At 38.5% G+C, this 15863-nt stretch overlaps 1 protein-coding gene across 2 annotated transcripts in view; it reads right to left on the bottom strand.

The window, feature by feature from the left end:
* The window catches only part of MRPS35 (mitochondrial ribosomal protein S35), a 44664-nt gene extending 33150 nt beyond the window's left edge, over window positions 1-11514 (bottom strand). The window contains exons 1-4 of one of the 2 annotated variants that reach the window (XM_021711875.1): window positions 11355-11514; window positions 7209-7246; window positions 5964-6131; window positions 3918-3978 (exon numbers count right to left, since the gene is read on the bottom strand). In XM_021711875.1, coding sequence (XP_021567550.1) covers window positions 3918-3978; window positions 5964-6131; window positions 7209-7246; window positions 11355-11481 — 394 coding nt within the window. In that variant the 5' untranslated portion in view covers window positions 11482-11514. The remainder of the gene's footprint in view (window positions 1-3917; window positions 3979-5963; window positions 6132-7208; window positions 7247-11354) is intronic. The other variant, XM_021711872.1, reaches the window with a different exon arrangement.
* Between the last annotated feature and the right edge of the window lie 4349 nt (window positions 11515-15863).

Here is a 15863-nt window from a genome sequence, read left to right on the forward strand (position 1 = left end):
ACATGAAATGAAAGAACAGATCCTCTTCTGTACTCCACATAGAATCCATCATTCCTCATTCCTTTTCTTATTAGGTGCATCATAAGTAGGAAATTTAATTAAGGGAATGATTTGGATATTTCAGGTTTGCTGGGGAATGGTATGTTCAATTAAAAGGGAATTGTGCTGTGATGGAAGCCTATTACAGGAAGCCCTCAACATATAAAACGAGTTCCATTCTCACAGCACATTTGTAAGTCCTATTTGTTATAAGTCCAACAAAGTTAACCTAGGTCCCTAACTAACACAATTGGCTACATAGTATTGTATGCATCTGACAGGCTATACTGACACCTGGTGGAGAGAAATAATACATTAAAAAAAACAGATGTGCGTAAAGTTCGCAACTCGAAGGTTCATATATAGGGGACTTACTGTATAGCTTTACACATACTTATTATATGACAGTTTAATTCCTCCTTACCAACTAAAATAAAGTCTATGATGCCCAGAGCATTACTGTATTTGAAAAGGCAACAGAAAATAATATTCATTTACTCTCAAGTGAAGTTTACTAAGGATCAGCTGAAGGGAATTTAAAAAGTTCTCAAAAAGCTCTAAGAGGGAACTCAGATGTGGTCAACAATCTTGCAGAAATTGAGTTGAATACAGGCTCAACTCAAACAGGTACAAAAGAGCCTATGTCATCCTTAAATGGATCCTTATAGTCACTCATATCTCTTCTTTGTGACTATCGTGTGCCAATGGGCTAACTGGAAAGAGGAACAACTTTGTCCTCATACTCGGGCAAGACTGTCTGGAGAGGAAGTGGGACCGGGTCTCTGAGACCCAGGCCACAACAGGAAGCTCCAAGCACAGTGAACATGGCTCTCTATCTCCATAGCACAAAAGTGTAAACTCAGGCCTCAACTGGGAAAACAATGAACTTAAAGGAAGAGACATAGCTTCCAGCCTTCCCCTGGTATCAGTAGCTGATTTCATCTCACCTTGTTCCTATGAAGTTACTGTCACAGAGGACTTTTAGCTTGGGATGAAAACTTCTGACACTATCAGCCCCCCCCCAATGGAAACCTCAATCCTTAAATAGCCTCACTTTAAAAGCAGCTACAAGTAATTGGTTTCTTAGGTCAAACGTGTTAGATCTCATGGATCATGCTTCCTCCAAAAAGCACAACTGCAGGAGAGGCTGGTAAATCACAGGCAGACATAGGAACTCTTGTAGGTAATAATCTAAAGGACAGTGGAGAGGTACTTTGCCAATAACATTTCCCCAAGCTAACAATTTTCTTATAGTAGGTACTATATTTAGCTCCCATTTAGGCTTTAAAATCAAAGTCAGCAAAATGACACTCTGGGTTACAAAGACTTTCTGATATCTGGGACTAAATACACACTAGCGAATTAAATACAGCTCACACTAGTCCCTAAATATTCTATGTAAAAGATCAATATTCAGACTCTTTGAGAGGAAAGATCTTTGCAATTATGAACATTTTGATGTTCAAAAAAAATTTAACAGGGCAAGATTACTGAGGTTGAATTTCATTCCTATCATGAACTAATTCCAATGTCCTGCACTATAAGATCATCACTGCCAAGCACTTTATAAGAGACTAGTTTGGGGAATTTTATGAGCTTTTGGGTTTACACTAAATCTTTTTTATTTTTTTCTAACTGTAAGTCATTTCAAACACCGAAGGATAATTACAGTTTTTAAATTAAATTACCTAAATTATATGTCTAAAAAACACAGTCAACTGGAAAGTACATAATAGATTTCTATTAGCCTTTACTCATCTGATAGGTAGAGCAATTAGACTAGACTTTGGAAGACCCTGGTTTTTACTTAACTTCTGTCGCTGATTATTAAAGTTTTGGTAAATTACCTAACTTTCCTGTGCTTCAGATTTTCCATTTGCAAGTTCGATACAAAATCTGAACTGACCTACTTTGAAAGAAAACTGAGAAGAAATATTTGAAAGCCTTTGAGTTATTTGGAAGATGCAACCTAAATCTAGAAGCTGGCAGAAGTGTAAAGGCATAATTAGGGGAAGATTAAAACACTCATTTGAGTATGGTAAAATATAATGCTACTCTTCAGAATGTGCTCTTGGAAAGCCTCTCATTTATAAATTAGAAAGTATTATAAAAATATTTTATTTAAATGATCAGTTTCTAGATTGTAAAAACACATTTTAAAATAATGTTTAAAAAGGAGAAAAATGAAATTTATCACAGTGTAATGCATTTGTTAGCTGGCTTTACCAAGGGTCAAAAAGTGACACATGATTTGTGCCAAACAGACCACCAATTTGGAACAATGATCAGTTTTAGTCCAATTCCAGGCATAAAAGAGTATAGAAACATACTCTAAAGGTACAGAAAAGCATCTGAATATCCCCAAACAGAAGACCACATAAATGAAAGGAAAATGATTTTTCTTCCTTCATTTCAAGAGTAAAATTACTAGTCCTGTTTTAGGACCTCTTTACGTCTTCTTCCTTATATTATTTTATAATGCAAGCCCCTTGCAAAAGCCAAATTTAAGTATAATTATATTTACTACCCTATTTCTCCTTACAACATAATCAGGCTATCTGTGACATGTTTCTAGGTTTCACATTCCTGAAAAGCCTTAACAATATATTGAGTATATATACATAACACCTTTAGATCAGCATGAATATATTTTAATTAAATTACATAAACAATCTCTAATAGCTATGAACTTGAAACAATTCAAATGTGCTTATCCATACAAATTAGTTCAGAACTTAAACTGGAATATGTACATAATTATAAAGATATAAATAGAATCATGAATTTGAAAACATTATTTGTCTTTATCTTCATGCATGTAGGAAGGGGAAAGAGTAATAGTATATGAATTTTGTTTATACCTAGGAATCAATAGTGTTCAAAATCAATAAATCCAGAACTAGAGGTGTAATCATATTCCAGGGATTATTTCTATTATTTTATTAACTCACACACACACACACACACACACACACACACACACACACTACATAGAGTATACACTATAAATACAAGTACATATAAATATATAGATTACACAGCATACATTATAAATAAGTATATACATAAATACACACATTCTCTCTCTCTGATATTAACTACTAGAACTAAATAATGATTAAAAGAGAACACTTCTGAGATGATGGAAATGGGAAAGAAAGTGCCTAAGAGTATTGCTATTCACTGTAAGCTTTTCTACTTTTTTTTTTTTTCTGGTTGAGACTGGAGTCTCACTATGTTGCTCAGGCTGGTCTTGAATTCCTAACCTTAAGCAATCCTCCCATCTTGGCCTCCCAAAGTGCTGGAATTATAGGTGTGAGTCACTATGCCTGGCCTCTTCTACTATTTGGCTTACCATATGCATGTATCACTTCTAATTTTTTTCTAACTGTATTTTTTTATTATTATTTTTTTAATCACTTCTAATTTTTTTTTAATTTTAAATAATCCTTCAAGAAAACTCTTCTCTGTGAATATCCCATTACCAAACCCACTGACTATTCTGCTACTCAACTTCCTTTGACACTGTCTTCAGTTTAGACCATATTGATTTGCATCTGTTCATAAAACTTTGCAATATTTTCTTGTCTTTTTAAATACATGCTTTCTATAACCCAACAGTAAGTCCGTAACCTACCTGTGAGTAAGGACTATCATTTATAATTCTATATTATTCATGGCACCCTGTAAAGTGCTCAGCCAAAACAAACTGCAGATTTGACATCTAACAATTCACTGAAAACAACCTGAAAAATTCTTTAGAAAAGGATAAACTGACAATGATTTAAAATTTAAAACCATTTAGTATATTAGAACTGAGATTCTTAAATTTATGTTCAAAGTCAATATAAAGTTAGTATAAGAAAGTGATCACTCACCTTTAAGAGCTTCGCAATGTCTTTTTATTGCTACAGGAGTCAAATGCAGAAAATTGGGGATCTAAAGTAGATAAATTTAAAGGACAAATTAGTTAAATGTCTTTAAAACATGAAAAAGATAATTTTCTCATAAAACTAAATCATAGGCCCAACAAACCACATAGTAAATAAAGTCTGATCATTTTTTTACAAAATTAATTCTGTGTCATAGATGTTGTCAATTCAAGAAACAAATTCTTAAAATATAGATTTAGTACCAAGGAACATAAGATGATATTCTTGTTTGTCTTTAGATCATATCAATCTTTCGCCTTTTACCAAATATGATGACATTCATGTTGGAAAAATAGACATTATTTTCATAGCATTTTTCCTGCCACAAATCTACAGATTTATGTATATTCTTCTTATAAAACTGAAAAGACTTAAGGACACATATCATTGTGTAATCATCCCAATTCCCCTGGAATGCATAGCATGGTAGTATTCCTACTTTTGTACATAATAATCATTATATGAACTGAATAAATGAAGCTAGCAAATCTTGACTGAACAGTTTAATAAAGTTAGGAATATATTTATGATGATACATTAAAAGGCTACTTAATCTCTCATAGGGTGAACAAAAATTTAAGAAAGATCAGAGATCTGAGTCCTTCAAAAAATAACTAACATTCACTAGCACATTTCTTGAATAATGTTAAGCATCCAAAGAGAAAATTTAGCCTAAAGAGATTCATTTGGAAAGAAAAGCTGAGCAAGCAGAAAGTCACTCAAGAATTATGTCAGGAATCTTTAGGATTGATTAGACAATATTTATTTTAATTGAGAGGAAATAGGCACTGAAAATTGGGTTTATGGAATGGGTGGCTTCATTTCCTATACTTCTATTTTTTAATGTGAAAATATAAGCCTCAAAATCATAAAAGGAAAAAATAAAAGCTAATGTTTGCATGGATTTACATAGGCACTGTTCTATGCACTTTGCTTCTATTAGCTCAGTTAATAAGCATATTCATTGACACCATTACTAGAAATGGATGACATGCATTAAATGTTTGGATTTTTATGTTTATCCATGAGCATTATTATAAATTGTTGTTACTCTCTTACCCAGTGACATTTTCCAAAGACCCTCTCTTTAAATTATCATCTCTTTCATTTGAAGAAAATATTTGTTCTCCTCAATGTTTGGCTTTCTTATGTCTCTTGAAACGTTCCCATTTCCACATTTCACTTACCTGTCTCTAGCAGCAGAGTATCCCTTCTCACTATTCCCATCTCATCTTTTACCATCACCTTTTAGCACATTTTCTTCCAGTACAGTGGCACAATCATAGCTCATGGAAGCCTTGACCTACTGGGCTTAGGCAATCCTTCCACCTCAACATCCCGAGTAGCTGGGACTACAGGCATGTGCCACTACACCTGCCTAATGTTTTGATTTTTTGTAGAGACAAAGTTTCATTATGTTGCCTAGGCTGGTCTTGAACTCCTGGGCTCAAGCAATGCGCCCACATCAGCCTCCCAAAGTGCTAGAATTACAGACGTGAGCCGCTGCACGCGCCACTACCCCTGGCTAATGTTCTGATTTTTTGTATATGAAGTTTCATTATGTTGCTCAGGTTGGTCTTGAACTCCTGGGTTCAAGCAATGTGCCCACATCAGTCTCCCAAAGTGCTGGGATTATAGGCATGAGCCACTGCCCCAGCCTAAAACTCCTCTTTTAAAATTGGAAACTTCACCTCCCAATTCTCAATCTCAAATTAGATTATTTCACTTTTTTTAGTTTCACTTAAAAGACATAATATAGAAAAGATATAACAGAAAAGGCCACAAGGGAAGCCACAGAACTGATTATATTTTTAAAGGCCTAGGATTCTTTGAGTCTTCTTTACCATGGATAATCAAAACACAGCACTCGTTATTACCAGAAAAAAAAAATTTAAATTAAAATACAATAAGCTTCTAATACGAGCTTAAGAAGAGTGGGGAAGGAGGAAGATCAGCATTTATTTAGATGTAAGCCTTAGTCAATGAACTCACCTTTAACAGTTCTAGATTCCCCTCCTTTGCCATGGGCACACCCTTTTTTACTGGATAACCCATTCGAACAGGAAGAGGAACTGCAGAGGGTTTAAATGGTGCTGCAACAGGGTAAACACTAGGCCAGTCCTGATCAACAACCATTTTCTCTGTCCTAGGAGGTAGTGCCTAAAAAACACAAAGTAAATTAGTATTTTAAATATGAATTAAGTTATTTAAAGTAAAAAGCTGCAATTACAAGAAAAGCAAAATTGCAAGCTATGAAAAATATGACCTCCCACAAAGCTATTGTTCAAGTGAAAAAGCAATAAACCTACCTAAGTATCTCTGCACTGTTTCCTCCATCCCTCTAGGCAAGGGTCCCCTTCAATACCACAAGTTCTTCACTAAAAATTTCTCTATTTATGTATTTAATTAGACTTTTAGCAAAATTTTTACATTTTGTTCATGAAGGGGCGAGTTAATATATTATAAAGCAATTTTTAAAAGTTCTTTGATGGATGTCAGTACATGAGGGGACATTAAGAACTTGGAAAGAGGAGAAAAGGAAAATAAAGAGTAAGAACTTGGAAATAAGTAAATTAGGGTTAAACTGAATAAATATATAATAAAAAATTATATGTCTTCTAGCCCCAGAGAATAACTAGTACTTGATAGCTTAGTCAATCACATTAACATTTTTTTCAAAAATTATTAAATAGAAGAGGATGGCCAGCATACAAAAGTAGGGTTTAAAGTGGCAAAATTCAGCAATGCCCATTTAACCAATACAAAACCGGTATAGTGTATGTCCTGTGAAAATGACTGCTCTAGATGATTATAGATGATGCCATTTAATTTCCAACTAACGTTACTTTGCTCTGATGTCATGCTCACCAATTGCCTTTATATCCTGGACTCCTCCATAGAGGTGACCACAGGGTGAGGTTAACTGGCTACACTAATGCATACATCCCAGGCTATAGAACTTAAAGGTATCACTACAAATAATTCCATATTCTGGCTTATATGCCTGTTTTTGGGAGTGAGTGAGTCCACCTCTCAATGATCCATTCCTTGGTGTACAGTCAAAAAAAAAAAAAACAAAACAGTTGAAGACTAACTCTCCGCCAGAGGTGTGGCAGTCACCCAGTAAACATGACCTTGTGAAGCCTCCTCTGACAGCATCTTCTGCCTCATAATCATATCTGTCTCATTTTAGAATTTCAGAAACCATTAAGATAGCAGAGGACATAAATTGTTTACCTTTCTTTTCTGCAGCCTTTCATTTCTGGATGTTCTTTCTGTTGTACATAAAAGACAATACAATAGTTATAGAGAATTTTATAACATCCGACTAGTTCTACAATCAGACTAGTTGTTCAATCATGATTCTATAATTCTAATACAACTTAGGGTATTCAGTAACATAAAAATAAAACAATAATATTTTCCATAAGCTCAGGAACTAAAATCATCTTAATGAAAACAAAAGGCCAGAAATAATTAAGAAAATTCTATAGCTAAAGTTATTTGAATATAAAGTTTATTATGATTGCTGATATAGTAAACCCTTCATCTAAAAAGGTTTTTCAGTATATTTTAAGGATCACAGTTAAATAAACTCATTTTCCCATGTTAAATATCAAGTTAGAAATAAGTATTTTGAATCTTTAAAGATAATTGGTTTGAAATGCTCTAGTTATAAATATTTTTAGCCTATTGGGAATTACTATATTATTTCTACCATACCACAAAAAAACAAAAAATGTCCAGTTTTTCCTTCTCTGTTGTATATTAGAACTGCTGATACTACAATAACACCAATAACAAAAATCAGTCAATCCTAATAAGTCACATGACTGCAGAAAAAGGTAGATTACTCACATACAGTAAATACCTTTTAAAATATGCCCCTCTAAATAAATGTTTTGCTATACTAAATAGCTATTATTTATTGAGCACTTTCACACATAGATACTGCTAAATACTTTTCATCATCTCACTTAATCTTATCCATTACTATTTAGTACTATAATTATCCTTATTTAGAGGCTGCTTATGGTCAAGAAAACTAAGGAGCAAATAGTTAAGGTGATATTAGCAGGACACACAAGTCTTCATCTTCTGAACCACTATCTCTAGCTTCAACTCCCTTTATAAGGTTCACTGCTCTGAACTTCCAGAGCCTGGCTCCTTAATCATGCTCTGAATTTCCTGTTCTCTCTTCTTGGAATATGTTTTCCTTTCTTCTGGCTGGCTCCTGCTCCTTCCTCTTTCACTCAATTTCTGCATCTGAAAAGCTCCTATTCATCCTGCAGTATTCATTCATTCAAAAACTGCTTGAGTCACACTGTGTACAAGAAACTAGGAAGGAGTAATGAACAAAACAGATACAGTCCTTGCTCTAACAGAATGTAGTCTGTCAAATAAGACAACTTCTTAACAAGTAATTTCAATAAACAGTGATATTTATTAAAGACACACAAAGCAGGGAACTGAACCTAGTCAAACAGTTTGTGTCATGATTAATTTTAAGTGTCAACTTAACTGAATTAAGTGATACCTAGATATCTGATAAAGTATTATTTCCGGTTGTGTCTGTGAGGGTGCTTCTAGGGGAGGTAGGTGTGTGAGTCCCTGGACTAAGTGAGGAAGATCTGCCCTCAATGTGGGCAGATACCATCAAATCAGCTGAGAGCTTAGAGCGAACAAAAAGGCAGAGGAAAGGAGAATGTACTGTTTCTCTCTCCTGAAGCCACATCGCTCTTCTCCTGCCCCAGGACATCAGAACTGTGGGGTCTCCAGCCTTTGGACTCCAGGACTTGCATCAGGGTTCTTGGGTCTTCAGTTTTGGACTGAGAGTTCCACCGATGGCTTCCATGATTCTGAGGCTTTTGGACTTGGACTGACCCATGCTACCAGCATCCCTGCGCCTCCAGCTTGCAGACAACCTACCATGGGACTTCTCAGCCTCTGCCCCAGCCTCCATAATCACATGAACCAATTCCCTTAATAAATCCCCTCCCATCCATCCATCCATCTATCCATCCAATCTATCTCCTAGTGGTTCTGTTTCTCTGGAAAACCCTGACTAATACAGTTGGGGAAGATGTACCTGAAGAAGTGAACGCTAAGTTAAAATCTGAAGAATGAGCAGGAGGTAGCCATGAAGACAGACAAGTGAGAAAAAGCGTTTCAAGAGAGTGAAAGAATATGGAAAAATCAAAGTAAGTAAACAAATTCAATACAGCTGAAATTTTAGAAAACAGAGAAAGAAAAAAAGAGGATGAGGATATTTAACAGGCTTTTCAACTATAATGCATCCTTGGCAGAGCTCTTGATTTCCTTCTTCCAGTCTTCCCAATTCTTGTAAATGTTATCATTATTCATCCAATTGCTCACAACAAAGATCTAGCAGTTTGTTGAGACGTATCTTCAAGATCTACATTAAAACCATCAATAAGTTCTAGCAGCTCTACAGCTCTACCTACAAAATACATCACGAATCCAACCACACCAACCTTCTCCACTATTACCCCAAACCCAGTTACCATCACCTCATTTGGACTAATCCAAACAGGTCTCCTACTCCACTAAAGTTAGTTCTCCACACAGCAGCCAAGAACTTTTAAAAGTGTAACTCACATCATACCACTTCCCTGTTCAAAGTCTTCCAATGTGATCTTAAACTTAGAATAAAATACAAGCCCCAAATCCAAATGGAATGCCTACCAGCCCTTACGGATCAAGTCATTACTTAATTTCAGATGTCTTATACCACTACTCTCCCATTTGCTCACTTAGCTCCTTTGATCATACCCCTTAGGTTGTTCTCACTTTTGGGCCTTTGCACTTGCAGGTCCTTATGCCAACAATGCTCTTTCGCCAGATCTCAGTGTGGCTCTGGGCTCTGCTCAAACGTCATGGTCAGAGAAGTCTTTCCTGCCTACTTTATCTTACCCTACCCTATAGCCTCTACGCCCCCAAGCCATCATTCTCAAAGTTTGTTATATTTTTTCTTCATAGCACTAAACACTACCTGATGTCATATATAGTTGTTTACTTGTTTATACTCTGACTTCCACAGAAGAATGTAAACCTCATGACATCGGGACTTTGCTGTATCTTCAGTGTTTAGAACATTGCCTAGTATACAGTGGGAGTTCAGTATTTGTAGGCGAATGAATAAAAAATTAAAAATAGACAAGTGTTAGGACTATGAAGAGCCCCTAAGAAGCATCAAGGAATTCATCATTTATCTTAAAGCAAAAGGAAACCATTTGTAGATTTTAACAGGGGAGCGGCAAGAGGAGATCTGCATTTTTGAACACTTCACTCTGGCCGTTGTGGAAATTCAATCCAGGAAAGCCAGAGGGTAAATGGAAAACAGAAAGCTAACTACTGTAGAAATGAGAGCCGGTAGCCTAGACTAGAATGAAGAGAGTAAATTAGAGATACTATAGGAAGCAGAACTGATAGGACCTGATGATTGCTTGTGCCCACTCCTCGGCTGAACCCCTTCCTGACTCGTGCCGGCTCCTCCTCCACGCTGCCCTGTCACTCTGTCCACAATTCTATCAGAGCTCCTCTCACTCTACCCTAGCACCTCCCGGTCAGTAAACGTCTTTGCCACGAGACTCCTGAGGCCTTAAGAACGCTACCGGCCGGGCGGGGTGGCTCAAGCACTTTGGGAGGCTGAGGCGAGAAGACTGCCTGAACCCAGGCGTTCGAGATCAGCCTGGGCAACTTGGTGAGCCCTCGTTTCTACAATATATCAAAAAATCAGCCGGGCGTGCTGGCGCGCGCCTGTATTCCGGCTACTTGGAAGGCTGAGGCGGAAGGATCGCCTGAGCCCCCCAGGTGGAGGCTGCTGTGGCCGTGAGGGTGCCACCTCACTCCAGCCTGGGCGACAAAGTGAGTCTCTGACTCAAAGGGGAAAAAAAAAAGAAAGAACGCTACCAAGCATCCCTATAGTCGTCTCCATTGGATGAAGGTCACCTCAGTAACGCCTGCGGATGATCATCACCCCCTTTGGTGGCTTGAAATAGAGCGCAGCAGTTTGCTCCAGCACCGCCGAATGCCTCTCTCAACGTTCGGGAAAATCCCAGGCTCAAGGCTGCGGGGCAAACGTTACCGAGCGCAGGGAACCGGAGGGAGCCTGAGCAGGCGGCCGTGGGCAGGAGCAGCAGAAGAGCGGGCCCCGGGGAAGGCAGGTGCAAGCTTTCTGGGCAGGCGCCCCGAGGACTCAGGGAAGAAGCCGGGGGCTAGGAGGGTGGACGCGGGCGCAGGGGGCAGGCCCACACACGAGGCGGACCGGCAACAAGCTGGCAGAGGTCGCGCCGGCCTCCCCGGCGGCCATCGTGGGATCGGGATTCCGCCCTCGCACCTCCCTCCGAGCCCGGAGGCGACGAGGCAGACACTCACGCGGGGCGGGTCTCGGAGCGTGAGTGGCCGGGGACACGGAGGTGGAGAACGCACGTAGGGCCCGGGTCCCCGCTTGCAGGGCCAGCCACATCGGGAGCGCGGCGGCCGCCATGTCTTCGAGGACGGCAAGCCGAAGGGGACAAGCGTGGTTTCGCTTGCAGGATCGAGCCCCGCCCCTAGGATGGAGAAACAGGAAACACGTGAGCCTGCAAACCAGGGCCCAAGTCAAAGGTGCAGAAAGATACTCCCAAAACAGAAACAGGTAATGGAAAAGAAAAGAAAAGAAAAAAAAAAGTTATTTGACCGGCCGCAGTGACTCAGGCCTTTAATCCCAACATTTTGGGATGCCGAGGCGGGAGGATCGCTTGAGACCAGGAGTTCAAGACCAGTCTGGGCAACAGAGGGAGACTCCACCGCTTCAAAAAAGAAAACAAAAGGATCTTTAAAAGTCGAATCGATCACTTCAAAGAGAATTGCAAATAAGGACCATAAGGGATGGGGGAAATGTTCACAGAGGGCAGGTGTGGGTGGAACCCCGATGACCCAGTAGTCAGTACACCAGGGCCCTGATTCTTTATCATTGCTTTTCTACACCTACTTAGATTAAAGAAATCTTTTAATTAGTGCAAGTGATATGCGCTGGGGGGAAGGGAGCAATATCCCGCCGTAGTTAAAAGGATGGCCTCTGTGAATAATGTTTAGATCCCACTTATGAGTGAGAACATTACTCACAACTGCACAAGGAAGGGATGGACAGTCGTGGAGCACCGCCAGGGGAAGGGAGGAAGGAGGGGGCACGTAACAACATAAAGGATACCTGATTCTAAACCAGGAGAAGTGAGAACCAGTTGGAGGCCCAAACCTCACTTGCACATAATTATGTACCTAATCCTTATGTACATATTTTTTTTTGAATTGAAGTCTCTGTCACCCGGGTTGGAGTGCAGTGGAACGCTCTCGGCAACCGCAGCCTTGACCTGCTGGGCTCAGGTGATCCTTCCACCTCAGCCTTCCAAGTAGCTGGAACTACAGGTACATGCCACCAAACCCGGCTAATTTTTTTTTTTAATTTACTGTAGAGTCGAGGTCTCACCAAGTTGCCCAGGCTTGTCTTGAACCCCTGTGTTTAGGCAATCTTCTCGCCTCAGCTTATAAGTGCTGGGATTACAAGCCTGAGCCACCGTGCCCGGCATACTCCATATCTTTAAAATAAAATAAAGTTTTTTTTTTTTAAATGGCCCCTGGAGCCAGACTACTTGAGTTTAAAACTTGACTTCACCATTTCTGGGATGTGTGAACTTAGGCAAATTAAATAGACAAACATCTGGGTTAGCTATATGTGGTTAGCTCATTAGTAGATCGGGTTAAGAATCACAAAAAGTCAGAACTCATCAGGACCTGGAAAATAATGTTCATCCTTTAAAGAACTCTCTTATTTTCTACTCTAGGATGGATTAACATAAATCCTTAATAAAATCATTCTTTATTTTAAAAATCAAAGTATAAACTTAGAACAACTGGGAGTAAACATAATTGGCTCTTGGTAAGCATACAACCAGTAGAGCAGAAGTATGCAAGTGTCCCAGAGTATTTTAGCTGTGAGCAGTGTGCCTGGGAATCAATCAGTAAGGTAGTGGTTGGCAAGTAAATAGCATGAGATGCACACGTATTTGTAGTAATCACCATCTTCATCTTTTCTAGCCTCTTACCATCCCATTATTGCTCCAAAGTAGATGCATTGTGTGTTAGTTTCCTAGGGCCGTTTGTAACAAAATACCACAGACCAGGTGACTTAAAAATCAGAAATTTACTCTTTCACAGTTTTGGGGTCTGGAATTCCGAAATCCAGGTGTTGGCAGGGATGATTCCTTCTGGAGGTCCTGAGCGAGAATCTATGCCATGCCTCTCTCCTATCCTGGTTACAGGCAATCCTTGCTTTCCTTGGCTAGTAAATGCATCTCACCAACTTCCGTCCAGTCTTCCAATGGTGTTCTCACTTCTCTTTTATTTTCAAGATTAAAACATGGCCTTTTTAGTCAGATGGAAGTGGGGTTTGAACCCAGGCTCTGTTTCTTTGTGATCTTGGACAAATTCACCTACCTCTCTGAATTTCAGCTTCAAGAAAAATGGGAATAACAATATCTTTTTAAGGGCAGTTGTGATTAAGTGAGATATGTTTCAGAAGGCATAATATAAATGGTGGTCACTGGAATTAAATGCAGGGTCAGTGCAACAGCCTCTTTTAATGTCATTTGTATTTTTAGTAGATAAATTGCAATGCCTATACCAAAGAAATTTAGGGACAAAGGAACATGATTATATTAAGAAACTTCTTAATTTCTGAGCAAGATGTTTAGAGGCTTGGGTCCCCATTCTACCTTGCTACACTTTCTGTCTTTTGTTCTACTCTTTCTCTAAGACTAAAGTGGATAGCTGACCAGTGCTAGAGGAGCCAAAAATTTACTTGATGTACTTCTGGCATCAAGTACAGTAAATTTCATTCTATATTAGAAATTAAAAACATTTTAATGCTATCAGCAGACAATAATCTCTGTCTTATGCTGTATAAAGGGCTTGTACTATCTTGCATACCAGGGTTACTAAGAATTACATAATTTTTCAATTGGGGGGGAGCTTAGAGATGCAACCATTCATTCATGATAAATATTTTCTCTTCAACCTTTATAGCCAAATAATCCAACATATCATAGAAGCCGGGGGGCTTTATGGGCATACAACTTGCACTTGGAAGGGTCTCATGTTTGGCTTAATGTTCTGCTGTCATTATCTTAAATTTTTTAATAACTTTTGAACAAAGTGTCCTACATTTTCAGTTTGCACTGGGCCCTAAAAATGTATGTAACCAGTCCTATGAAGAACAATGTTAAATATTAGGCTTTTTTACAATGGGCTTCTATAATATTTAAAACTTGGATTAATACAATAAGAGCTACTTTTTTTTTTTTTTTGAGTGGGAGTCTCACTCTTTGTTGCCCAGGTTGGAGTGCAGTGGCACACTCACAGCCACCGCAGCCTCGACTTGCTGGGCTTAGGCAATCCTTCCGCCTCAGCCTTCCAAGTAGCTGGAACTACAGACGCACGCCACCACACCTGGCCAGTTTTTTTGTGTGATTTATTGTAGAGACGAGGTCTCACCAAGTTGTCCAGGCTGGTCTCAAACTCTCGGGCTCAGGCAGTTCTCTCGCCTCAGCCTTCCAAAGTGCTGGGATTACAGGCTGAGCCACCGCACCCGGCCAAGAACTACTTTTAATCAAAACTAACTTCTTTAGGAAAAGTGGGCAAAGAAAGTGTTTATTCACAAGTATGGCAGACAGTATACAAATATCAGGTGTAAGGATGGACCATGTAACCTAAATGGCCATCAAAATGTATTGGTTTGATATATTATGGTGTATTCACATAGACCTCTTCCCTCTGAGACGCTGATCAATTGATCTAGGTGTTTGGAACATTGGTTTTGACCTTTTTGTTTGTTTTGATTTTTTGTTTGCTTTCTTTTTTAAGTTCTCTTAGTGAATATAGTATTTAGGCAGAATTAAGAACTGGTGTCAGCTTTAAAAAGGATGAAGTAGATATAAATCTATTAGCATTGAAAATTGCCCACAATATATGATTAAGTATTTGTTAAATGTAGGTTATAAGGCATTCATGGATTATATAATCCTATTTGTGCAACATATCTTCAATATGCAGTACAAGTTCTGGAAGGGTCAACAGCAAGTTTGAGGCAGTGGGTTTGGGGGTGGAGGTGAGATCCACGAAGACTTCACTTCATATACTTTTGTACTTGAATTATTACATCAAGCATGCAGCCTAAAAAAAAAAACCAAGAATACAGTATTTTTTAAATCACCAAAAGTGTCACAATTTTATTTTCACTTAGAAAAAAAATGGTGAGTCTTTAATTTATGGCTTCCAAGTACTTATAACACGAACACTTAAATTGCACTAGGTTCTCTGAAACTGTGGTAAGCTTACATGGTAGTATATAAAATATTTTCATAAGCTTTGTCTCCTTTGAATTACAGTCACGTGCCTCATAGTGACATTTTGGCCAACCACAACCACATATATGACAGTTGTCCCATAAGGTTATAGTGGAGCTGAAAAGTTCCTGTTGCCCAGTGATATTGTAGCAGTTATAATGTTGTAGTGCAATTACTTTATTCTTTTGTAAATTTAGTGTAGCCTAAGTGTACAGTGTTTATAAAGTCGATAGTAGTGTACAGTGATGTCCCAGGCCTTCACATTCACTCTTTACTCACTCACTGACTCAGAGCAACTTCCATTCCTGAAAGCTCCATTCATGGTAAGTGCCCTAAAAAGGTGTACTGCTTTTAACCTTTTATATATATATATATATTTTTTAACATATGTTTTATTTTAAAATTGTGGGGTACAGTTAAGGGTTAGGTATACAAATATGCATCGTTCAGGCACCCTTGTTGATAAGGGGTGTCTCCCCGTCCCCAG

This window comes from Carlito syrichta, unplaced genomic scaffold (assembly GCF_000164805.1).
Source record: "Carlito syrichta isolate Samal-C Ts95f unplaced genomic scaffold, Tarsius_syrichta-2.0.1 Scaffold86271, whole genome shotgun sequence".
Lineage (NCBI taxonomy): Eukaryota > Metazoa > Chordata > Mammalia > Primates > Tarsiidae > Carlito > Carlito syrichta.